This window comes from Schistosoma haematobium, chromosome 4 (genome assembly GCF_000699445.3).
Source record: "Schistosoma haematobium chromosome 4, whole genome shotgun sequence".
In the NCBI taxonomy this organism is placed as follows: Eukaryota; Metazoa; Platyhelminthes; class Trematoda; order Strigeidida; family Schistosomatidae; genus Schistosoma; species Schistosoma haematobium.
Genome location: NC_067199.1, coordinates 45,700,476 through 45,727,482, shown reverse-complemented (window position 1 = coordinate 45,727,482; position 27,007 = coordinate 45,700,476). Strand labels below are relative to the sequence as shown.

The window sequence follows — 27,007 nt, the reverse complement described above, 5'->3', positions numbered from 1 at the left end:
GGTTATATTTTTGTCCGTGATACTTTTCGAATTCCCTGTTCCTTCACTGTGGAATTAGAAAACTATGTTGAAGCATTCCACTGAACATTTTTACGCGTGTATTGTTACGTTATCATATGAATGTAGTTTTTAGCTCACCTAACTAGCGTGTGTGTATGAGAATTATGAACTTCACTACTTAGGTTCAAGATTGTTAGTACCGTCATAAAAAACCGATATTAACCTAGAAATCATTTTACTTTTACGATGCCAGTCAGCATTACATCTTATTTGCCCCATTCACTAGTCAGAGAATGTATTGACTATAGCGGTGTTCCTCGGCAATTAAGTACATATATAGCCTTTTTAATCCACTGGTGATACTAGGCTAAGCTCATGTTCAAATGCTTTTTAGAATAACGCTGCCTATCACTGATATGAGCAGAACATCAGAGTCACATGAGCTGAATTCATGTTCGGCGACTTCAAAAGAAGGTTATTTTTCAGACACACTACAAGATGCTCCAACGTAAGTTCTTTAGATTTCAATTCGTGTCTTATTTAAAAATTGCTGGTAGTTTTGTTTCGAATATGCATTTTGTTTAAATAGCAAGTAAATTCCCACTAGCTTTATTGGTAATAATGTTCTCAACTAATCATATATCTTCATTTTAGCCTCATCTATTTTTAAATTGTTTTGCGAGATTTTAACCACTAAGAACTGAAAATTCTTCCTTGACTTGGTGGTTGGGCTTGTTTGTCGTTGTGCTCAACCTAGTCATATTGGCAGAAACACTCATGCCTTTAGGTCACGCTGTCCCAGCTAGGATAGTTGTAGGACGCTAAGACTAGAAGCACTAAGTCTTAAGACGGTCGTACTGCTAGCTGTACATGATCGTTACGCCATTAAGCTGCATTAAAACATTTACCCTATTGTAATGGTAGTAAGGTGTTTCCTCCAAACAATTAGCATGTGCAGCTTTGTTGCCTTCTCAAAACAGAGAGGGCTAGGGAAGTTAAGTCCTAAAAATAGTATATCTTACTTTACTCCATGGATTCCCTTCTCTAGTGGTAAGACCTTTGGTATCAGGAACTACTTGCTGAATTACTTTGTATGACTCTCCTCAATCGGTCGCTCAGGCTCTGTGCTCATACTCCCAAATTTTGAAGACTGGAATTTTCCACCGCTCGTTTTTTCGTAAAAAGCATACTGAAAGGAACTATATACCTGTAACAACTATCTAAATTACACGTTGGAGTTAAATGTTCGAATCTTATAAAACGTCGGAAACAGGTTTCTTTCGCTAGGACTATGAGGTCTTGTATCACCGACAACAATCGTGCCTCCGAAACTCGCATACAGAATTGAAAGGTGGTGGTTCACTAAGTCTTACCTAGCCAATCCAGAGAAACGATAAAACTTGCCCTCCGTGTTTCTGGAGTCTTAACAATGAAAAAGTGAAAAGTATATTTCAAGAGTAACTAAGAAAATATTTAGTCTACCGCGAATGTTGTGTGTCCTGCTGATGTCGACAGATATAAGTGGTATGTATCACCGATCAAAAGTGAGGTGCCTGGAAGCAGAGGGTTAAGAAGATTATCAGGTGCTCGAGAAATCATCCCGTCAGCCTCGGAACGGGAAGAGGAACGAAGGTAGTTTAAGTGTAGGTTGACAAAAGCTCAAACAATGATTGCGGTCAATGGTGGGCGGCGAACGCAAGAGTAGTAGAAATGATGGAGGTATTGAGTAACAGTGAAAAACTATTCAAAATGATCTGGGAACTTGGTACAAAGCAGCTGTCAGTTAGGTTCCTTCAGAGAGATACGGTACGATTATTCGCTTCCAGTGCTAGATATTAGTGTTGGGCATTTCAATTTACCTGTCCCTCTAAGAGGAGCAGAATGGGGAATGGAAATAAGCTTGCCTCTATCCCTAATGAAGTTGAAACGGCTATAACTAGTCGGGAATGTGTTTGAGAGAGAGCACTAGGTTGGAATGAATTAACAGATTGATTACTATATTGGCTAGAATTCGGAAACTGGATGTAGTCGCACCTGACTAGTATGGATCATTGATCGTCCCAGTTTATATAAAAAGACAGATCCCTTCGGTTTGATGGTGTCGAAAACACTAGCGTCACCAATCATCCGGTGTCTAACTAGAATATGTGAAGAGGGAACCTGGAAAAGTCAGGGTGTCTACAGACCTGGAGGTGGATGTGTCTGCCGAACATTCGCCCTTCATTAGATTCTTTCAGACATCCTTGATCTTAAGGAAGTATTCAACTGTGTTGGTCGAGGTGTTTTGTGGGGATGTCTCTCATTGGAAGACGTACCAAAGAGGTACATAAACCATGTGGTTAGTGAGACTGATCAGCACGTCTGAGAATCGTTCACTGCGGTGCTGGCGCGTTTACTCTCTATCGTCCTTTAGATCTTGAATTTCAAAATTATCCTATGCCTTTCTAATATAAGAATTCTTTCCTTCCCGGATCATAATGTTTCTAGCCAAGTCTTTCTACTACTACTGATATTGTTAGCACTCCTACTAGTTTGAGATTTATCCTGGCAATCTCATCTTGTGATAATAAGGAGTGCTAACCCGGACCTAAGTATATGTTATCATATTCTACGTTAATTCAGACTGACTTTGGTGTACTTATTCTTAATGGTAGTGATGTTTTCATCGTAAACGAGATGAGAACATTATTATGAAGTAACTTTTATCGATCACATTAAATTGCCCTGAATTTCAATATTGGTAATTTATTTCTTTAAGCGTATTCTTGTCGATTGTACAAGCTTCTATTTTGAGTGTGGTGAAACACATCTCAAAATATATGGATCCTATCTGAAGTATTGATTTCAAGTTAATGAGATAAGTCAAATGAATAATATCTGGTGCGAATTAAATATTGTAATTTACCTTCTATCCCCAGGATATTCATATATCCATCAAATCTTATACCCATTGTATCAAGCCTGTTAAATATTGATAGACGTAGTATGTGGTTTGAACCCTTGACTCATATGTTAATCATTCTGTTTTTGAGTCTGCAGATTTATAGACTTCCACGATTAGAATTAGCACGATACGCTAGTTCTACGTATAACATCTGTACCAACAGAAAGAATGCTCATTGTTTTATATCAGTAATTATTTTGATATAGATTTATGGGTATAGATATTTTATAGAGTCCTAGGGATATCACTTAAAAGATCGAAAATTGCAGGTTTAGTTGATCACTTTGAACTAAGTGCTTTGCACAATGGTTTAACATTCGAAATTCACTCTGCATACATAATTGAGATGTAATAAATTTTGAGCAACTAAGTTGTTTTAAACACAATATTAGCTACTGGTTTATGTGAAATACACCATCTTAACTAAATGCATTGTCTGTTCAATATGAATTTCATACATGTACGTCGATCTTCTTGCTAGATCACTCTTCCTACTTACTCCTTGCAGTTTGTGTTCGTTCAAGGCATCTGGTTTGTTCATGCGAAGGCGACACTGTGGGTCTATGATCTATGGTTTACGTTCACGGTTTTTTAAAAATTCGTCTAGATATTTTTCGATCTAAGCGCTTGACATTCGATTTCTGACCTTTCTCATAAACATTCTACCTGCACTTGAACCGATGATTCAACATTTGTAAAACCTTTGGGAAACTTGTGAAGATTTGATATTTGTATATAAATTGGTTGATTATTTGTTGGAATTCTGTAAATATATTCAGTCTTTAGCGTTAAATGCTAGATACTAAGATTCGGTAATTAAAAATTTAGAAAGAGAGTGTTGATCAAATTCACTACTTTTAGCTGTAAGGTAATTGGGTTGGCATCCTGATACATTTAGTCTTAATATCAGGTGATAAAAATTGAAATCTATAGGATTTCAGTACTGTCAAGCTCCTCAGGATATGCTTAAAGAATCTTGCATACTGTATCGATGTATTAATCATAGTTAGCATATAACCTGAGATATATATCAGTCTAAGTTACTATACCCACATAAGCCATTCGACAGTAAATCAATAATCCCAGAAGCAATGGAAAAGTATTGATATCAATTACAATGAAAATAATGAACAGTACAAACGAAGCAAAGAAAATTATGATTTCTAGATACAGTGAATGAATATGATTACACAAATCCTACTTAATGATGTTTCACCATTTCATTCAATATCTTCAATTGTAAATTAGATCTACTGTTGTAATTTAGTTGAACATAACTGAAATTAGCTATTACACAAGTTTATTGTTTAGAAAGTTTTAAATCCTATGTAATATGATTAGTTTGATCAATTGGTAGATCATTACATTATATGATCTTTGTCGATAATTATTCAACGAATGTACTGAGGTAAAACAATTGTAAGCGTTTGTTTGAACAGTTTTTATTATTGGGTTCGAATCCGGCACGTGAGATCGTGGATACGCACTGTCGAGGAGTCCTACATTAGGACCAAACGGCCGTTTAGCGTTTCCAGGTTTTCAATAGTAGTCGGTTCAAGATCTCAATCAAAAACACATTTCTGTCTACATAGATTTAAGCATTTAATTGGTTTCTTTGGAAATCGTGAGCTAGCAGATATCGGTTACTGAAATACATCATGTTATTAATTCATTATTTGACTGTATTAAGCACTGTTATTTTGGCGATTACTACTTCGTTGTAGAGTATTTCTATTCTTCGCCAATTTCATTCAAAGCAAAATATGATTCATACAGTAATACTATCAGTTTATTGATCTGATTATATCCTTGTGTTTCGACGAACTTTGAGCGACCTAGACGGACCTAGGTAATATCCACCTACTTAGGTTAAATGAGGTCTTTAAATTAGTATGAGGAATTAGAATTAATATTTACAGTATGATATTAGGATTAGGAATTAGATTTAGGGGCTTCATCACGAAATGACATCAGTTGTAGTGTGAAAATCCTATTTACCCAAACGGATAAATGAACTTTACGCCCAAATCCAAGACTTTTTATCTTCAATCTGATTGATTCATTCATAAATTTTGGTTCCGCCGTCCTTCTTACTGCGAACTTTTCACTAGCCTATAATAAACAATTAAAGTATTTGTTCTTGTTTATAGAATAGACAATTACTTGTTTTGCAGTTGTAGGGAGTTTGTAAAGCTCATCCAATTTGTTGTTTACATCATAGAAGAAGAATAAACAATTACTTGCTAACTCGACTGTCTAGAAATTAAGCAATCGCTCTTAGTCTTTAACGTCATCTGTACTTTTTCTGGCGTGGTCCTACATAAACACTGCTACAGAGTTTCATGCTCAGTCACCAAGTGTTTCCTGGTTTCCAACAATTGAGTTGAGGATTTTGTTTAACATAAATTTTCTCGGTAGACCTACATAGTTACATTTGCTAAAGAGTGACTGTTATTTGACAGTCTTTGTTCCATTCAGTTGGTCAGCGTAAATCCTGGTACATATTTTGATCTCTCCAAGTTGCCACACCATATAATCATAACGAGGTACAAGGGCAGTAAAAATAGTAACAGTATCTGTGTTAATAGAAAAGATGTGGTATAGATAACATGATTTGAGAAAAAAAGTGAAATCACAGAATAAGAAGTACCAGATAATTTTGTAATGCATGATCTGATTAGACTTATTTATAGGCGACATTTGAACGACGCCAAAGTTACCTTAAGAATGGACACCTACTAATTAGGGTTATAAGCCAGTTGGAGTCACGATTTACAGTTGATAGTTAGGGTTAGGAATTAGGTTCAGGTTTCTCATCACGAATTGACCAAAACTCTATTGGATGGATGAATTTCGCGCCAAAATTCAAGACTTTAACTCCGATCTGATTGGTTCGTCCATAGATTATTGTCTCGCTCACGATCTAAGGGAAGGTAGTATGAATGCTTCTGTGTGATTGCGATTGATTCCGAGCCACATCAAACAAAGTTTCGCATGTTTAGTTAGAATAATTACACTGGCCGTAACCATGTAGGTAATCTGTACCTAATGAAACGTCTCATACGAACAGTTGATAAATTTATGGACTGATCCTAGGTTTCAGTTTCATCTTTCATGGATTTCTCCCAGAATTACTCATACACCAGCAAATATTATTCGTTGTGATATACGTTAGTTTGGCATATGTAGTACTTGTTCTTGACCATTTTACTTACATAATACTTAATTAAAATTCAACAGTTGATGACCGATGGAAATAAAGTTGTGAAAATTATAGCTTAAATATAGAAGACCTTCCACAACTTGTAGAACTAATACAATGAATACATTCAGTAAGTTAAAACAATGAACACTTCTAACTAACAACTTAGCATCACATTAGATTTGAATAACAGTTAAACTTTTTTTTAAAGACAAAACAGAAACGTAGTCAAAGTGAAAAAGGTCAATTTCGTCAGTCTTCAACTAATCAAATAGTTTATTTATAAGATATGAATATTGTTAAATTGTTGCTTGACCCGTTTGTATTGATGATATTATACGTGATTTGATTCATTTATTTATGAACATTAATATAAGGATGCATCAAATACATATGCACCACACAGTAATAATGAGGCCAATGGCATTTATCATTGATTTGTGTGAGGGTTATAATATTGCCCGGATGCTCAAACTAAAGCATGTGGTTTACTTAGGGTGCCACATCCTGAGTCTTTGACCTACAGGTCTAATCCACAATACAGTGAAGCAATGTCAAGAGATACAGTCTCATGGTATCCGGTGAGTAACAATAGGTTCATACGTCTTTGTTCCCTTAAGATCCTGGAGTCTATGTAAGCCATTGGTTTGAAATCAGGGTTTTCCAACTCCTCTAGGTGGATCCTCCATATCCGCCAATCGGTTAAGGCGCCGGACATTTGCTTCTCGTTCTCGGAGTTTCGTAAACAACACCCTCTCCGCGAGTGGGCAGTGAGTAGGACTCCTCTGGCAGTGGCTGTATATGCGTGGCCATGTGAGAGCATTTGGAGAGGTTGGGTTGACTCTCCCTACCTCCTGCTGTACCATTTGGGAGATATCTTGATTCACTAAGTGGATAACGTTTTGGCATTTGAAGTGAAAGGTACTAGATTTGAGTCCTGGAGTGAACATCAATTATGGAAGCAAAGATGGATAGTGGCAAGCAGATTCTAATAATCAATACCAAGTGAATTCAAAGTTCACGCCATTGCACAAGCAAGTGGCTATAAGGACCCAGTAGCTAAGGGGATAACGCGATAGCATTTGAAGCGAATGGTACTGGGTTCGAGTTTCAGATTGAACACCAACTCTGAGACGCTGGTACGCCCAGCTGACAAGTCGCAAATAAGACGAAACGCATGTCCTGGATTCCACTGCTTTCTTCTATCCACCTTTTGCTCATAAATAGCTTCTTATATACGTACCAATCAAATTCAGACTACATTAATGATTTGATTGATTAATTTTTCTCAATCTATCGGAACATACTATCTAAGCTAAACGAAGTGCAGTTGTCAAATAAATCCGTAAATACTGGTCTTTTTGAAAAGAGCATTAGCTGATTCTATAGTACATGTTTTCTGTATCTTAGATGGTTATACTGATCTACGTACTGTTGATAGATAAGGCTTATTCAGTATAAGGAACTAGTGAAAATCATTGAATTTCATAGTTAACATCGTAAATGGACCTAAGACAGCCAATGGAAACCAGGACGTACTGAGTCGATATTTCGTCCTAGTATGGGGTTCCTGGCTTTCTATTAGTTGTCTAACTATGGGCAAACCGTGTGGTAAAGGATGTTCTACTTGGAATTAATTGGTTTCTTATTCCATTGTTTTCAGTTGTTTCATGGCATGTTTCTAAATTTATTATATATTAAATGTATTATACACTAAATCTAACTAGATAGCAATTGAGAGTTGTAAATATGGATTAGTTTACATATCAACTCAATGATCTAGATGATTAAAACACTTGTCTTGACATTTGAAAATCTAGGGACGTTTATATTAAGCATCCGATCATCGTATAATGGGACAATCATTGTCGTCTGGTACTTATTGTTTTTTTTTCAATGGTTGTTTCATAAGAGTCAGTTCGTGATTTGAATGAAACCTGAAAACCAGAACACCTCATGCCTATAAATGAATTTATACACAAGCATTCATTTCTCCAGTTATCATTGATAATAAAGATTTTCTGTTCAATAATAATAGATGGACCACCTGCTTCGGTCTGGGCACCCGGGCAGTAACGCAGCCCACACGCAATTAATGAACTGAAATTGTGTGACGCATATATGTTTTGCGCACTCCTGTACCAATATATATATATTTTTGATGGACGATAGGATTAAATTTTTCCAAGTTTTATCAAGAAATTAGGTTTTCATTACCCAGTCACATCAGTTTGGATCAATGTCATGTTTGGTTGATTGGTACCAAGTAGTTGGAATCAATCGTAATAAGTTCTATTTATGTAGGGTTTAGTGCTGTTCGATTGACAAATTGTCACGATATACTACCTTAAGTCACAAATATTATAACCACAGGTGAATGGTGGCTAACAGTGGAATCCGGGACTCGTGTTTCGTCCTTTTGATCTTAAATTCCAGTATCTTTTCATGCATGTCTTTCCATCTTGTCTTTTCAAACCATGTTCCTAATGTTTATTCTTTATTGTCATTATTACTACTACTACTACTACTACTACTACAGAAGTTGGATCGTTTTTGTTATTCTTATCTTGTTGTACTAATCAAGCATAAGAACTTAGATCATCTGTGTTAGGCTTCATGCTGATGACATATATCTGTTTGTCCATGAATATAATTAATAAACTAACTACTCATTAAGTTTAGTCTCTATCATCATATCTATGTACTTGTCTATAGTTCCTTTTTTTGTTTTGTTCTTCCTCATTTTTACTCTTCCTTGTTTACTATAGTATGAATGATTTTGTTCAATCAGAAGAAATTTCTCATTCATTAACGATTGATAATACTGTTGAAAATAGTAAGTGTTTATTAAATAATGTTTACTTTTTTTTTATCTAATACACAGTTTGCTACAAGTATTGGTAAGGATTGGTGATTGATAACATTCGAAGATATGCTTCACTTTACAAATACATTAACGTATCAGGCTGTGAAACTGAGTTACTTAAGTTCTAGTCATACAGAATATAATCTCTTCCAAACTGTGGGTATGTCTAGGGTTCCCTGCTAACTATCTCTAACTATCTAACATCTTCAGATCTTGTAGTGAGCATGATGTCTTTTGTAGGTCGCTTATTCGAAATCCAATGGTGTTTTTATCTCCCGATTTTAATTAAATCATGATACTATGTAATTTCTATTACAATAGAAAAAACCAATCCGAACAACTTATCTCTATGAACTATTAGTAATGTTCGGTTTTCAAACGAAACAATCATGAGTCAATTGAAGCTAGACCAATATGGAAAACGTGTAAGCCGTTACCAGTAGAGTTCAACCAGGTCTGTTGTGAGAAATCAACTCACTGAAGACAATGGTGTACGGTGGCGCAAATTCGTGGATTAGTTGAAGTTAGACATTAATACCGTTGGATGCCGGCTCAGTGGTCTAGTTGATAAAGCGCCTGGCGCGAGACTGATAGGTTCTGGTTGCGAGGTCGTGGATGCGCACTGCTGAAGTGTCCTATAGTAGGACGAGACGGCCGTCCAATGCTTCCAGGTTTTCCATGATGGTCTAGCTTCATGTTATATCTCTATGTTTTCTTACGGTTATGCCCCAGCTATTACTATTGCTTAGTATTCTCGGACACCGATTCACTCGACAAGTCCCCAAATCAGAACACGGTTGAACAGGAAAAAGATTATATTCCAAATAGCAAGTCAGAAGCCAGTAGGAAGCACAATAGAGAAAACGTCAGTATATATATAGTTTTTACATAAGAAAATTCCAGAGTATTCTCCGACTATCGACTAGTGCTGATTGGATAAGAATCAGCCAATCAGCGTGCACCAAAACAATCATGCATTGAGCATGCTTTAATCTAGTCTATGTCCCGCTAACACTTCAATTGACTTATGAGTTCAAACAGTGAGATTTTTAAAATCTCCACAAAACTCCTTCTGATAATTCAGTATATCTTCGTATGTATATATACATATATATAATTTCAGATGAATATGTTCTTCATGAAAAGAACGAAGTAACTAAAGCAAACGATGTATTTCCTAGGGATGATTATGAATTCCTAGGATTATTAGAACAACAAATCACCAATAAAAAGGTGAGTTGAAATTATTATATATATGACTAATTTTTAATTTGCTTTCTTTACTTTTCCATTTGATTATTTATCCTTCTCTCTCTCCATACATTTGAAAAGGTTATTGTATTTTTATGTCTTAAACTAAGTTCGCATTTCTGTTGTGTAGTGGGGTTCTCAATTCGGATACTGGTAAACAGGCTTACTCTTTGCAGTAGAACCGGTCAACCGAATCGATAAATGACTATATATATATGTATATATATATCCCTTAGAAATTTAGGCCAAATCTTCCCATCAATGCTTTGTGTATCTCATTATTTAGAGAGAAAAAAAACCCAACTAAATATCGACTAATCATTTCCGTTTATCATTTGGCTGTTATGTGTGTTTGATTCACTAGATCAATATAATTTATTATCCTGATATTGATAATGTAACCGGCTTATGATTAATGAACTTGATAAATCGTTTCATAACTATTGGAATGGGATGATTTAATTGTTAAGAAAAATCCATTGGTTCTTAACCGGATTTAGTTTATTTTAGTTTGGAAAGTTGAATAGTAACTGACTTGACTTGAGATAAACTTCTTACATTCTTTAATACACGACGTTTTCATCGTGTAGCTTTGATGGACCAAACTAACGAGAGATCTATAGGAAATGATGTATTATTTATGATTGTTATAAAATTGATAACAAGACAACAACTAACATCAACGGTGGAAATCATAAAGATGTGTGATAGGCTTTATAGGTTGACATTATCACTAAATCCTAAACATAATTTATTAATTCTTAAACAGACAATATACCAACTGGTTGCACTACATTTTATGAACGAAGTACTTAAATGGTGCCTCTTAGATTTCTAAGCAAAAATTCACTTATCCATATGAGTAAAGAGCATTTTTACGCAATAGCCTCTAATCCTAACTGTAAATACTTAAATCTAATGGGAAACAGTGTGACGACTATTAAGATACCGTTTGATTCCTTTTAAGGGTTCAAGAATATGGACAATCAATATACATTAAGACAAGTTTATATTGCCATTTTTTTTGATTTACAGAAAGAATAACCTGTAGAAGAAACATTGGTAGACTTATAATGGTCATGTAAAATCTGTCCACATTTTACAATTGTTTCCTCCGGAAACTATCCTTTTATCAAAACTTTTCTGATTTCCTAAATATTTGTGGGTGTTGTTCTAGACTCGTCCGTTTACCATACCTACTATACTTTTAAGTCATCTTCGCCATTATTACGTCTACGTAATTTATTTCAACTTTAAAACATACAAGTTATTATAGTCTTTGTAGTTATTTTGTAACCTAAATTTTTAACCTTACCGACTATGTGTAATCTTAAGGATTTCTTATGAATATGTAAACGACGATACATATATATATATCTGTATACTTCACTTACTCATTTCTCTTTCATGCTAAAAAGTTTTGGCTCCCAAATGCCCTGGTCTAGTCGAGGGTAGGGAAAACTGTTCTCCCTCTCAAAATGCTCTCACATTGCCACGCGTATGTAGCTACTAGCCACTACCAAAACAGGTGCTATTGTATTCTTAAAGGACCAATTCACAAGCCTTCGATTTAGAGATCTAACTTACAAGGTAGTGGAACAACGTTAGGAAATGCACTTTCATGGTAGCTGGTGAATATACGCCATTTGTTCCCTCAGGATCCTGGAACTCATGTGTGCCATTGGTTTAGAATCAAGATTATCCAACACCCGTAGTGCGAGAAGGCAGTGAGTAGAACTTTCCTGGCAGTGGTTGTTTGAGAGTATGTGGAGAAAGAGAGTTGACTATCTTCACGTTTGGCTATAGTATTGCATTTAAGGCATACAAAATGGGATAAAATAACTGTATTACATTTCAACAAGTTGATGTAAATCAGTAGATAAGTTATATAAACCTTTCTACTAAACTACATGAATAAATATACATGTTAATTGTTTTGTTATATCATATTTTAATATAAACTTTATATTTGTTTCTAGTAGATTTAAACAATCAATTTTGAATCTTTTGTAAGTTGATCTTCAAATTGATTGCTCACTGAAACAAACCTTTAATTCATCAGTTTTGTTTTCATAACCTCATATTGTACATCATACTTAATGTTTCTACGTATATATTTCATAAAATGTAGTATTACTATGTTTATAAGCAACGATGGGTAGTGGCTAGCAGTAGAATCCAGTTTGACGCGCGTTTCGTCCTATTTGGGACTCGTCAGCTGGATGTGCCTGCAAGTTGATGTTCACTCTGGGACTCGAACCTAGTACCATTCGCTTCAAACGCCATCGCGTTATCCACTCAGCTGAGATGCAGGTACATTCAGCTAACGAGTCCCAAATAGGACGAAACGCACGTCCTGGATTCCACTGCTAGCCACTATCTATCATTGCTTACAAAAAGTTTGTGAATTAAGGCAATATCGAGGCATACGCACAGTGTGCACATATGGCGATAACAGAATGATCAATTGCAGTCTTAAACCTCAATGGGAAGATACAAGCCAAACAATACTAAGTGAATTTACTATATTTATGTTGAAAAGTATTGATGGTACTGTACTGAATGAGAACTCTAATGGAAAAATCATACATCAAATACATTACTTGCACATCTTTGAGTAGTTTCTTACAAACTTGATTGTTCCTTCATTCCTATTGTTATCTTGATTGTTTTCAGTTTCCTTCTCTCTTCTCTTCATTTATATCTTTTCAAAATTCTGCTTGCAGACATTCCACTTCTGACCGGTGCTACATACTACTTATATCTGCCCACATAAGTAGCACAAGTTACTTGGGTAACACAAAACAGACGGATGCTACTAGGTATAGCTGAACAATGTGTTAATCAAGTTTTAAATCGTCAGTGATGAAGGTAATCGAGATATGTGTTACGTATCCTAACTACTGCCTACCTCGCTGAAAGATGAAAGTACGGTGAAAGAATGTTAAGAGCACTCGAACCAAAATCTAATGATAATCTGCAAAGTTATTAATTAATTATCATATTCATGCTGACTTGCACGAATAACGTGAAAAGCAATTGATGAAAACATTAAGTGACATGACGCATAAACTGTCATAGTAGCACAGATCATATTCTCTTTTTATCTTTCCATAGATCAGAAATTTTAAGGTTAATTTATGTTTTATTTCGTAATATACCAATCTGATTGTTTAAATCAACATTGATGCAGTGGATTCTCGCTTCACTGATTCTATGATTATCAAATTTTGCTACTTCGAATTACAGATATTTTTGTAAATGGACATATGAAATCCAGATATTCACACTACGTCAGGTTCTAGAACACAGACACACATTCGGACGCCCCACAATAGTGGTATTTCTCGACCTTAAGGCGGCATTCGACCCTGTTGATCGTGAGGTTCTATGGCAGTGTTTGTCACTGAAAGGGGTACCAAAGAAGTGTATAGTAACCTTGTGAAGGCTCTCTACTCGAACACAACTGGCCGAGTGAGAGCTTATGGCAAACTGTCATCAGAATTGATTACTTCAAGTTGTGTTCGTCGGGACTGTCCACTTTCTCCATTCTTGTTTAACTTTGTCGTTGACGTGCTTTAGAGATGACTCTTTCCTCATCTAAATTTGCAGGGATTGAAACTCTACCTGGATATTCACTTTTTGACCTTGAATATGCCGATGACATAATTCTATTCGGTGAAGAAAATGCAGCGTCTTCTGACCACTCTAAGCAACACTGCTAGCATGTTCGGGATGCGATTCTCGCCCTCGAAATGCAAAATATTGTTTCAGGATTTGGTTTCATCGACAGCCGAACTAATGATAGTGAGTGAAGTAATTGAGCGTGTCGATCGCTTCACTTATCTTGTGAGTCTGATCAGCCCTTGTTTTCTGGTGTGTGACGAAATCTCAGCACGAATACAGAAGACTAGACTAGGTTTTGCCGAGTTGCGTCATTTATGGCGTAGACGAGATATCCGTCTACCAAGCAAATGACGTGTTTATTGTGCAACAGTTCGTTCTGTCCTACTTTATGGGAGTGGAACATGGTTGGTAGGCGTAGAGGATATTCGTAGGTTACTAGTATTTGATCATAGATGTCTTCGAAACATTGCTCGTATATCCAGCATTCAGTTTGTGTTCCCCCAAACTCTAATCTTCTAAATTCTTCATGTCCCTTTTCTTTTACTTCCAAACTTATTTCACTGGATTATACTCTTTGCATAACATCTTCAAACCCTAATCTTTCTGATGACTGTCTATACTCTTAGTACCTCTACCACTATGGGATTTCAATCGACAATTGTATCTCTGTTCTAATGTGGTATGGCAACTCGAACTGATGTACGTTACTACGAAGTTCTACGTTGTTACTGACTGACTGACTGACTGATGTGATCTTTTAATTTTTTTGGGACAGAATTTGTTGGATATGTTAGATCCTTAGAACTCACTTGACATATATCTTATTTTTGGAATTTTATTTTGGAATTTCTTGTTTTCGTGCCAATGGTGACTATTTTCACTTTCATATCATATTTCTCAGTGGGGAGGACCTGAAATATTATTAGTTCCTTGTCGCTAGTAATATACTATTTTGTAACGTTTCCCAAGGACATTTTTATGCTATATATATACGTTTGGGTTGTGCTTGTGGAATACATTATCCCTATTCAGAACTCGGTCTTCTCTTTCTCATTAGCGGGGATGAAACGCATGGAAGTAGTTAAGTTATTTAATCATGGTATCACTAAGTCTTCGTTCCATTCGCAGATATAGGTGACCTCGTATTCTCTTCAAATATAACAGAATTTTTCCCTATATTTTGTAACTACCTCATTTCTAGACTAATTACTACTTATTCTAAAGCGCATAATACTGAAGTGAACATTTTAATATTTCACTTATTGTTTAATCATCTTTTCTTATGTAATCGATGCATTTAACATTAATCCTAATGTTTTCGTCGCTGAAGCTTTATTTAGTAGTATATACACATCATAAATATTTGATTGCACTGAAACCATGTTGTCATATCTTCTTTTGTTGTCAATTGAATTTTATGTATGAAATAATTAAAGGTTTATTAAACTTTTTAATTTTACTAAAATTTAAACAAACTATTACATTTTGAAGTTAGTTTATATCATGGACTGGTATTGACTAGGTAATCATTTACAATAAAAGAGTTGAAATCCTATAAGGAAGATCAATTAGTTTGTTTCCCTTAAGATCTTAGGTATGCTGTTAAAGGTGTGAGATCGGTTGTCACTTCCTGGTTGCCCATACGATGGAAAGGTTCTTTTGGAGGTCCTTGAAAAGGAAATTGGATTAAAAGTGGTCTTAGTGACCTGAGAGCGTGACCGCAATGCGCAAGGGACAACTGCTTGAGGTCGGTCATACATGGCCTTTTTGGGGGTAATTTTCATGTTAGCTCCGTACTTGTTGAGGCTTTACCACCGGAGACGGATATACATGAGTCGACTTTTTCTAACCCCACCCCTCCTTGTGGGAAGGCAGCATCGCTGTTATGCTGGTTGTCTGAAGGAAAAACCCTACTGCCGTCACACCTCTACAGTCAGCAGTACGACTTCGCCCTTAGACCTTGGGTTTGCTGCTTTTAGTCTTATCGCTCTTCAAATGACCTATCTGGCCTGGTAGGACCTTGAGGAACGATTGTTCCCGCCAGTATAGCTCGATTGGTTCATCATGATAGGCAAGGCCAACCACTACGTCAAGGTAGCAACAACGGTTGGATATGCTTTACTGATGAATACCATTTAGCACTAAATCTCGGTTCAGAGTTTTCTTCTGACTACCTTTAGTGATATCATATCACTAAAGATTATCGGATGTTGAAGCCTAAGAACTACATACTTTTATGAAATTTGGATTATGAGATATGGCGAAAAGCATGATATATCATGGTTGACTTTTTTAACTTTAGCTAATGTATTATAACAGTCAAGTATTCGTATAACAGCAGTGTGTATATAAAATCGTGCGAGAGCTTTCATTCCTTCACGTCACCTCTAAGTGGTTCACACCTAAATAAAGTAATAAGTAATGCAGATTCAAATTGTTCGCAAAGCATCAGTTTACTCAATATTATAGCTATGCTTTGGTGATATATACTAAGCAACTAGCTTTAAACCTATTATTTTCAAACCGTTTAATAACAGTCAAAGCTTGTCTCATGTGTACAAGATCCTGGTTACTTTTAATTTACCGAGTAATTTTAAGTATACTTTACAACTACATTTTCTACCTTACACTCACGTTTTGTTCTTTTATCATTTTGAATTATTTAAAAGCGTGTTTTTTTAATCATTTCAGACTCGAATAACTTCTTCAAATCTCAATAATTCAATCATGTTAAATTTCGATCCGTTAATGAACGTCTCAGAACGTAAGTCAATGTGAACTTAGTTTATCGCCTTCGTTGAGTACATTTTTAACAAGAAATGATGTTAAAGTGTTTTCATTCTGTTGCACTGTTACGCTTATGTTCTATTCGGGATTGTCTGTTGTAATGTTAAACCGAGCTACATTAGGTTAAACACATTACAGCTCGATTTAAGAACAATGAGACTAAAAACAGCAAACTAAGACCCAAGTAGTACTGCCGTCTGTGCTGGGGTATGATGGCAGCATATTGTTTCCTTCAGGCAATCAACATGTGCAATGATGTTACGTTTTTAGAATATAGGGAAGGAAGTTGAGAAATCCTGGTCCTAAATATAGATAATTTTATCTTACTTCACACATTTTCACCGTTACTCGTAAGACCTTTTGAAGTAAAACGATAGCACATCAGGATGTACATACTAAAAGCATTTGTGTAACTGGCCTCCAAGAAAGGTTACCCAGTAAAAATAAATTTAATAAGGTAAACTTTATTTCGATATTTTCTCAATCGGGAAATATGTGACATAGCATTCATGCAAGACTATTATTTGTGGATGAGCCAACTAGATTTAAGATATCAAGGCTTGGATTTTTGAGCAAAACTCATTCACATGGCTAAATAGTATTTTAGTATTATAGCTGATGCCAGTTTAGTGCCCGTTTGATCAGACTACTATTTAGAGCGTACGAATGTTTGCTATCGCTGATTTTCGTATATCATCGTCGACTTAAATCGCGTTATCCAATAACGGAATTAAATAAGTCGAATAACGAGAATTGACTTGAGAATACATATATTTCGTATATGAAACAGCAGAGCACAATGACACATAGGGAGGATGGCTGGGAAGCCAACTCCATTTTAGTCAAGCGTTACTCAATATTTATAGTCAGACAAAATAAAGCTACAGACATGTGATTAATAGGATAAGAAGATCACTCACATATACGCTCATATAAAAACAGTCTAGATTGATAAGCGAATAAATAACAAGGTCAAAGTATGGCTCGAGTAGAATGAATAAAATGGGATGTCCGGAAGCTAGAATAAGGTATATGGGCTTGGCATAATAACTGACACTACACCAGTTTGTGACGAAGACCCTATCTCTTATTCTTAACCCTGACTTCCAACTCACACTAATTTATAACTTTCTTTAGTCCCTAGTAGGTTGATGAGTTTTCTCAAGGTCACTCGGGGGTCACTCGGGGGTCACTCAAGGGTTGTCCATGAATTATAATGTCGCCTAATTTCTGGATGTTGTTCTAAGCTCAGTCAGCAATAAATGCTTGTATACGATCAAGATAAGTTTGTAAAATATATAGTTTCTTAACAAAGTCTGGTATTCATTAATGAGCGGATACACAAATACATATTTACTCATCAACTATACAAAGTCAAGTAATTGTTCCAAAACAACAAAGTAATATTTTTTCAGAATCATTTCAGAAAACAGTTATAAAATGTGATTAACAAAACAAGAGAAATACAAGTGAACATGAGAAAACCTAAAATCTAAATTATAACTGATTCCAATTGTATAAGCCAGTGTCTACCTGGACTCAATAGCTATCTTGATGATGCTTTGGTATTTGAACCGAAGTGCAATAGGTTCTAGTTCCGAAGAGAACAACAACACTGTAATGCAAGTATATCCTGTCTATAAATCCAAAGTATTATGAAACGCCTCTTCTGGATTCGGTCCTTAGCTCCTATCCACCTCTGCTTAAAAAGCCTTATGACTAATGATATTATCGAGTCAGTTCCCATAGGATGCTTATATGCCAGAATAGACTGATCAATTGCAGTGCTTTACATTAACAATGGAAAGATCCAAGCCTTTAAAATTGAGTAAAAATGAATACTACTGAATAAAGTAAATTGTTCAAGTTTACGAGAAGAAGAAATAATAAATGGCTAGCATGTTTACATCACCTTGTACAACTAAATAAAAGATATCACTATATGGCGAGTGGTTTAGGCAACATATTAGCAATTAATGTAATAAAACATTGATATAAAGTTGTATTTATTGTTTATCACCATAGTCACCAACAATATCTATGTTGTATGTCTCTCTCTCTCTCTCTCGGTTTTAATCAATTCTACTCTTCCATCTTTATTTATAATGTATAGATAATGCTTCCCCACAGCTTTGTAAATCAATCGATCAACTTTCTGAACAGCTAATGTAAGTTTTATTCAGAACTTTAAACTACGACTTATATATATGCAAATCCATCTACTGAGCTTTTAGCCACATTCATATATGGAGAGCAAATTCGATTGTCTGACTGTCGTACTAGGTGATACAGGATCTAAAATCTCGATTTATTAACTGAAAAAAAAGTAGTGTAACTTCTAGAACACTGTTATGACTTTAAGTTGCGGTCGATTTTTACCCTGTGCTAATTGTTGTGTCCTTGACTGGAAAATTAGAGAGCAGCGTACTTATCGACCGATTACAGTGACACGTAAACACGAACGGACGGCCTAGAGTCTCGATTGGTCTCGCTTCCCTGTCTAGCCCAGTCACTTGAGTCCAGAACACAAGTCACAACCTCAGAGATATGAATCATTATATTTCAAACATACTTTGTTTATAAACCAATCAAGCATACCACATCGTACCATAAAAATAGAAAACAACATTTTGTACAATATTCAACAAGTGAACAGATATCGACCAATAGGAAATGTCCATTTAAAGTCCAAGGACACCATTGAACTTAACATGATAATTATTGGTCTATTCCTCCGCATCCACAACAAACACTAAATTCCGTAATTATCCTTCTCCATTACTACAACCAAATCTTTTGAATGTTCGTGTGGATTTTCTTTGGAGTTGTTACTAGTATTCATCTTAACAATTCGTTTACTATTCATCATTCTCTTACTTGCTCTGATAATAATGGTGTAGTAAATCGTATTTTGAGTTATTATGTTTTGTGAATGATCACTCCTGGAATTGTGATTAATATGTTAAACTTTGGTCCTGTGAAGTCATCATATAATGTAACTCTTCCATGAAGCACAAAATTGTCTCCTCAGCTCCGGGGGGGGGAGTTATATGCAGTTAGGGAATTTCTAATACTGTCCCTCAACTGCCTAGAACTAAGTAGTTGGGATTTATAGTTGGAATCTGTGAGTCCGTCGTCTGAAAGTGAAGTACTGTAACCTTTAAACTACTGTTCTGTATCAATTAACACTTGAGTTTAAGTCCACCACGTTTTTTATAATAATAACATTTTAATGCTAATGTGATTTTCACTACGTGTTCAGATGAATTTTATTTTGTCAGCTGAATTTCCTTTTCCATTTCTTAGCACGACAACTCCTGAATCGTCTAATAATAATAGTACAATCAATGCATCATATTATAATCGTACAGGTCATTTAATAAGTCCTATTGGTAATGAAGAATTGATTAACATCGCTACAGCGTCACCTTCAGTGATAACAACAACAACGTCATCGTCAATACCGACAACTGAATCAACCGTGGCATCTCTCTCACCTTATGTTAATATTGATAAGTTTAATTCACCTTGTGATGATGTAATTCAGTGTATTACAACTACAGTTCCTGTTAAAACAACTTGTTCTACAGTTGTTGAATTACCCAGTTCATCTTCTTCTATACTTACGAACAAATCTTCTACAACTGGCGTAGCTATCACAGCAATTGCAAACACTACCACTTTCTATTCACCATGGAGACATCGTAGTGTCCTAAATCAAGCTTTAGGTGGAGGGGATGGTGATGATGATGATGGAGGAGGAAACAGTTCACCGGAATGGTCATCTTTTTCAATACCCAATGACAATAAATTGCACGAAATCAGTATAATACAAAAAGGTCAACTCGAATACAATCATGATAACAGTGATAATGATTTGTGCGAGGATTTTTCTAATCATAATAATAAGGAAGAATATGAATCTACTACAAGGAAGATTAAAGAGAATTCTATTCATAAAACAACAAACCATTCAGAGCTAGATCTTCTTGTCAATATGTTAGATCGTGTTGAAATGAAAGATGATACGATGCAAGAAAATGATAAATCAACAATTGTAACACAAATTGTTCAAGATTGTAATTTGGCTATGAATGAATGTAAGTTTGATTTTGAATTTATCTTGAATCATACATTTGTGTTTATTATGTGTCTTTATATGTGTTAAAATAATGTAGTACATAATGGTACACATAATGGTCCCACAATAGGACGAAACGGCCGTCCAGTGCTTCCAGGTTTTCCATGATGGTCTAGTTTCAATTCACTCATGATCTCAATTGTTGAAATTACTACAATCTCCACAAAACCCCTTATAATACATAACTGCTAGATTTCACTTATTTATTTATTTATTTGAACACATAAATATTGGTACAAGAGAGCGCCAATATATATGCGCCACACAAAACAATGGGAATTCGAAGAGAAGTAGAAAGAAAAAAAAAGAAAAAAACTAAGAAACGCAAAAGAAAAAGAGAGTAATGACGAAGAGGTACAATCAGAAGAAATCTTTCAGGTAAGGGAGACACAACCACTTTTTATGAAGAAAGTAAAGAAGGTTACAGCAGGATCGCCACTGGCTTCTATTCTGAGCCATATCTGATAACGTCTCTAGCCACTGTGTAGCACCATCTCTCAGACCCCAGCCAGGGAGTCGTGAAGGACCAACACAAGCCAGTCCTTTGCAGCTTTCTTTCATACCACGACACCATGTCATGCACTGACCACCTCTCCGCTTCTTCCAACCAGTCCCAGAGTCGGCAAATAATGCACGACGTGGAATTCTCTGGGACGACATTCGGAGAACATGTCTAAGCTACCGAAGTCGGTGTTTCAAGATGGTGACACCAATTGAGTTATCATCTCTGTGCCCGAACACACGATGCCGAACCTCTGCATTACTGACATGGTGTTGCCACTGAATGTCAGCAATCCTTCGGAGACAGCGATGATCGAACACAGAGAGTCGTCTAACGTCCTCAACTCGGAGAGGCCAGGTTTCACAAGCATAGAGCAAAACTGCTCTCACCGACGCGTTGTAGATCCGGCCTTTTACAGCCAGACTAACATCACGAAGGCGCCAAAGGTGGCCCAGATTGGCATAAGCCGCTCTGGCTTTCACTATTCGTGCATTGATCTCATCACTCACACCCCACCAGCACTTATGCAGCTACCCAGATACACGAACTTCTCAACTACGTCTATCTGCTCACCATCCAGGGTGAGTACAGGATTAGAATCCTGCCAGTCTTGTAGAAGTACTTTGCACTTCGAAGGTGCAAAGCACATACCATACCTACGGACACTGATTGCCAACTGATTAAGTGCGGATTGCATGCCTTGGGCATTATCGCACAGTAAGACAATATCGTCCGCATACTCAAGGTCGAGAAGTCTTTCTCCAGGCAACAGATCCACACCACCATTACTTACATTCATCAGAGCTGTTTCCAGAATGTCATCGATGGCAAAGTTGAAGAGGAATGGTGAGATTGGGCAACCCTGCCTAACCCCACTGCTCGAATGGAACAATGGAGAGAGGTGGTTGTATGCCCTCACTCTGCCTGAGGTGTTTTTATACAGGGCTTTTAGGATGTTAATAAACTTCTCAGGCACACCCTTCTTCAATAGACAATCCCAGAGAACAGTCCTATCCAACGAATCGAAGGCAGCCCTGATGTCAAGAAACACTACGATTGTTGGCCTTTGAAAAGTATGGCGGTGTTCTAACATTTGGCGGAGGGTGAAGATATGATCAATACATCCTCGACCAGAACGAAACCCAGCCTGCTCCTCGCGAGTCAATCTTTCTCGGGTTTTGAACAACCTACGAAGAATGACGGAAGCCAATAGCTTGGACGCAATCGGAAGTAGACTTATCCCCGATAGTTGTTACAAGAACGACGTGAACCCTTTTTAAAGATAGGGACAACTATCGACTCATTCCATGACGTTGGCACACTCTCTAATTCCCAAACCTTTGTAAACAACGTCGTCAATTCCTTAGTCAAAAAGTCACCACCATCTTTAAAAAGAGCCGGAGGTAAGTCATCTGGGCCAGGTGATTTGTAACGCTTCAAGAGTTGGAGTTCCTTGCGGACTTCCTCCTCATTTGGTGGATCAGTCGTCACCGGCCATGGAGGGCAGGACAGTCTGACCGATGTTGCCGGAGCAGCAGGCCAGTTGAACTGCCCTTCGAAAAATTCTGCCCATCGTCCAAGACGTCGATGGATGTTAGTGATTGGCATCCCATCATCCTCGCAGATTGTTTCACTCACACCAGACTTCTTGCTGCCAGTGGCTCGGATGAGTTGGAAGAGCTTCCGGTAGTTACCAGATGCAGCTGCTGCTTCCAGCTCATTAGCACGCATCGACCACCAGGCTTCTCGGTCCTTACGCAAGCTTTGCCCGATTTCCTTACGTAACATCCTTCGTTTATGGTCAAACTCACGGTCACCCGGAGTAGACCGACGGGCTTCAATGAGTTGTAAGGAACCAGAAGAAACCCAGTGCTTATAAGCGGGACGTTTCGCAAACCCACAACTGACTGTTCCCGCCATTTTCATGGCGTCATGCAATTGCAACCAATGCTCATCTATACTTTTCGGTGGAGTGGTAGCTAGCCTAGAGGCTAGCTCGGTTCGATACTTACTTGCAACAGAAGTTGCAACCAGCTTGCTAACATCAATCCGTTGATGGCGTTCACTTCGTTGTCCACTGAAAAGTAAGGCAAGATTGGCGCAGACCAAGGCATGGTCAGAGTCCAGATAGGTACTCCAAAAGGAGCGGCAGTCTTGTACACAACCACGCCAGCGGTAGCTGATCGCGATGTGATCAATCTGAGTCCAGGCTTGAGATGCAGAGGGAGGACGCCAGGTGGCACATCGGCGATGACTGTGCCGAAAGTTAGTGCTAGCCAGAAACAGGTTGTGGTCTGTGCAAAGTTGCAGTAGACGGTCCCCGTTATCTGACCTGCGACCAACGAGTCCCCATCGGCCACCTAAACGACTCTCTTCTGTGCCTAGACGCCCGACCTGAGCATTCAAGTCTCCGGCTAGTACTACAATATCTGTCGAACGCACTTTCTGGAGAAGAACTGATAACTGGTGGTAAAACTCATCCTTGATTGCATCCGGGCTGCAATCTGTCGGGGCATAGGCGGAGATGACGAAAAGACATCGTTTCTCACGCCGATTTCTTCTCACTTTGATGGAACTTTCTAATCTAACAGCACATAACCGACTGTTAATGGGGATCCAATCGACTAGTGCTGCCTCAGCTCTAGCGCTTAGTGCGACACCAACGCCAGCAAGACCAGACGAAGATGCCACAGGGTCCCCGGATAAGCGCACGTAAAACAAGCTTTTCGAAGCGACAGATGGAGATCGAATTTGTAGTAATTCGCCAGAGTCTTGAATACAGGTCTCGGATAGACAACACACGTCGATATTAAGACTTTCCAAAGACATAGCCAGCCCTATCTGTTGTCCGACCTGCATAAATGTGCGAACGTTGAAGGCAGCCAGTTTGAATGGTGCACGTGGTTTCAGAAAATCTGCTTCAGTCCTCGTATTCGGTGGTAACATACAATTTTCAACCGGACAGTGACTCGAGAACGTTTAGATACAGTCGGAATTCCACCAAAGACGAGCCGCTGTATAAGTATAAAAGAGGGTGAATAATGTGGAAAATAATAATAATAATGATAATAATAACAATAATGACAATAATAGTAGTAATAATAATATTAGTATTAATAATGACAATAATTGTAATGATAATAATCTGAATCAATTGTTTGTTATTCAAAGCGACAAAAGTAATTTCCATAGACATAAAGCGTTCATCATTTGTGTGTGGGCTGTGATACTGCCCGGGTGCCCAAACCGAAGCAGGTGGTTATCCTAGGGGGCCACTCCCCGAGCCTTTGACCTAAAGGTCTAACCCACAAGGCAGTGGAGCATCGTGAGGAGATGCAGTCCCATGGTAGCCGGTGACCAACGATTGGTTCATACGCCATTCGTTCCCGCAGGATACTGGAGCCCATGTGCACCATTGGTTTGGAATCCGGTTAAATCGCCTGACATTCGCTTTTCGTCCTCTCATTTTCGTAAACAACACCCCCGCCACGAGAAGGCAATGAGTAGGACTTCCCTGGCAGAGGCTGTATACGCGTGGCCGTGTGAGAGTATTTCGAGAGGGAGAGCGGACTCTCCCCACTCTCGGCCGTACCAGGGCATTCAGGGGGCAACATAAATCATTCGATTGGTGTGAGGGCTGTAATACTGCCCGGTTGCCCAAACCGAAGTAGGTGGTTTTCTTAAGGGGCCATACCTCAAGCCTTTGACCTAAAGGTTTGATCCACAAGGTAGAACGTAGGGAAGACGCTGCAAGGAAACCTCTTAGGGCCCTACTTAATGATAGTCAAGCTAAGTGTATATTTCAGGAACAACTAGAAAAACAGTTAGGCAGCCATGTATGTGTTGCCCACCCCGAGGCAGCATGGAATGATATCCGAAAAGCTATGGAAACAGCCGTGATATCTGCTAGTACGGTAAACCACAAGGTTAAGTAGAAACATTGGATTTCAACAGCTTCTACCGCACTAATAGATGCTCGGAAACTCATTCCACCTGAACATAGTGAAGAGCGGAGTCAGCTTAAGCGCAAGCTGACAAGACGCCTACGCCATGATCACGAACAGTGGTGAGTAGCGAAAACAAGAGAGATGGAAAAGACAGCGGCAATAGGTAATAGCAGACAATTGTTCAGACTTGTTAAGGAAGCCGATATTAGGAACCCGACCGTTAGCGAAACAATCTCAGAGAAAGATTGACATAGTATACATTCTCAATCCAGGAGATTGGATCAATGGGCAGAACACTTTAGGGATCAGTTCAACTGGCCTTCAGTCACGCTTCGGTTTCCCACGATCTCCAGTCAACCTGAATGGCAAGTTAATGTAGGCCGTCCGACTCTTTATGAAGTCGAAAAAGCTATAGGAAATCTTAAGCGAGGGAGAGCAGCAGGCCCTGACAGGTTTACTCCTGAGATTTTTAAGGATGGTAGTCCAGTATTATTAGTGAGATTAACTGAGGTCTTAGGTAGAATTTGGGAACTGGATGTAATCCCATCTGACTGGTCTAAATCACTGGTTGTGCTAGCCTATAAGAAAGGACAAAAGTCCTCTTGCGACAATCACAGAGGAATCAGTTTGACTAATATAGTGTCTAAAATATTAGCTTCAATAATACTTCGACGCCTAACCAAAGCTCGTGAAGAGCAGACTAGAGAAAATCAGGCCGGTTTTCGACCTGGACGTAGTTGTATAGATCAGATATTCACACTACGTCAGGTTCTAGAACATAGACACACATTCAGACGCCCCACAATAGTAGTATTTCTCGACCTTGAGGCGGCATTCGACTCTGTTGATCGTGAGGTTCTATGGCAGTGTTTGTCAGTGAAAGGGGTACCAAAGAAGTGTATAGTAACCTTGTGAAGGCTCTCTACTCAAACACAACTGACCGAGTGAGAGTTTATGGCGAACTGTCATCAGAATTGATTACCTCAAGTGGTGTTCGTCAGGGCTGTCCACTCTCTCCATTCTTGTTTAACTTAGTTGTTGATGTGTTTTTAGAGATGACACTTTCCTCATTTAAATTTCCGGGGGTTGAACTTCTACCAGGAGATTCACTTGTTGACTTGGGATATGCCTATGACATAGTTCTATTTGGTGAAGACACTGAGAAAATGCATTGTCTTCTGACCACTCTAAGCAACAATGCTAGCATGTTCGGCATGCGATTCTCGCCCTCGAAATGCAAAATGTTGCTTCAGGATTGGGTTGCATTGACACCCGAACTAATGATAGGGAGTGAAGTGATTGAGTGTGTCGATCGCTTCATTTATCTTGTGAGTCTGATCAGCCCTTGTTTTCTGGTGTGTGACGAAATCTCAGCACGGATACAGAAGACTCGACTAGTTTTTGCCGAGTTGCGTCATTTATGGTGTAGACGAGATATCCGTCTACCAAGCAAATGACGTGTTTACTGCGCAACAGTTTGTTCTGTCCTACTTTATGGTAGTGAAACATGACCGGTAAGAGTAGAAAATATCCGTAGGCTACTAGTATTTGATCATAGGTGTCTTCGAAATATTGCTCGTATATCCTGGGACCATCGAGTAAGTAACACAGTTGTTAGGAAACGGGTACTAGGTAAGGATGGCAAATCAATTGATGAAGTAGTGAAACTTCATCAGTTGAGATGGCTGGGACACGTGTTACGTATGCCCAACGACCGACTGCCTCGACGTGCTATGTTCA

The 27,007-nt window shown here is 37.9% G+C and overlaps 1 protein-coding gene across 1 annotated transcript in view; it reads left to right on the top strand.

The window, feature by feature from the left end:
- Positions 1-37: 37 nt before the first annotated feature.
- Positions 38-27,007, top strand: part of TCERG1_1 (transcription elongation regulator) — a gene marked incomplete at its 3' end in the record, with an annotated part of 42,646 nt that continues 15,676 nt past the window's right edge. The window contains exons 1-6 of the mRNA XM_051208250.1: positions 38-508; positions 8,915-8,982; positions 10,136-10,245; positions 16,582-16,654; positions 18,791-18,845; positions 19,984-20,777. Coding sequence (XP_051067150.1) covers positions 384-508; positions 8,915-8,982; positions 10,136-10,245; positions 16,582-16,654; positions 18,791-18,845; positions 19,984-20,777 — 1,225 coding nt within the window. The remainder of the gene's footprint in view (positions 509-8,914; positions 8,983-10,135; positions 10,246-16,581; positions 16,655-18,790; positions 18,846-19,983; positions 20,778-27,007) is intronic.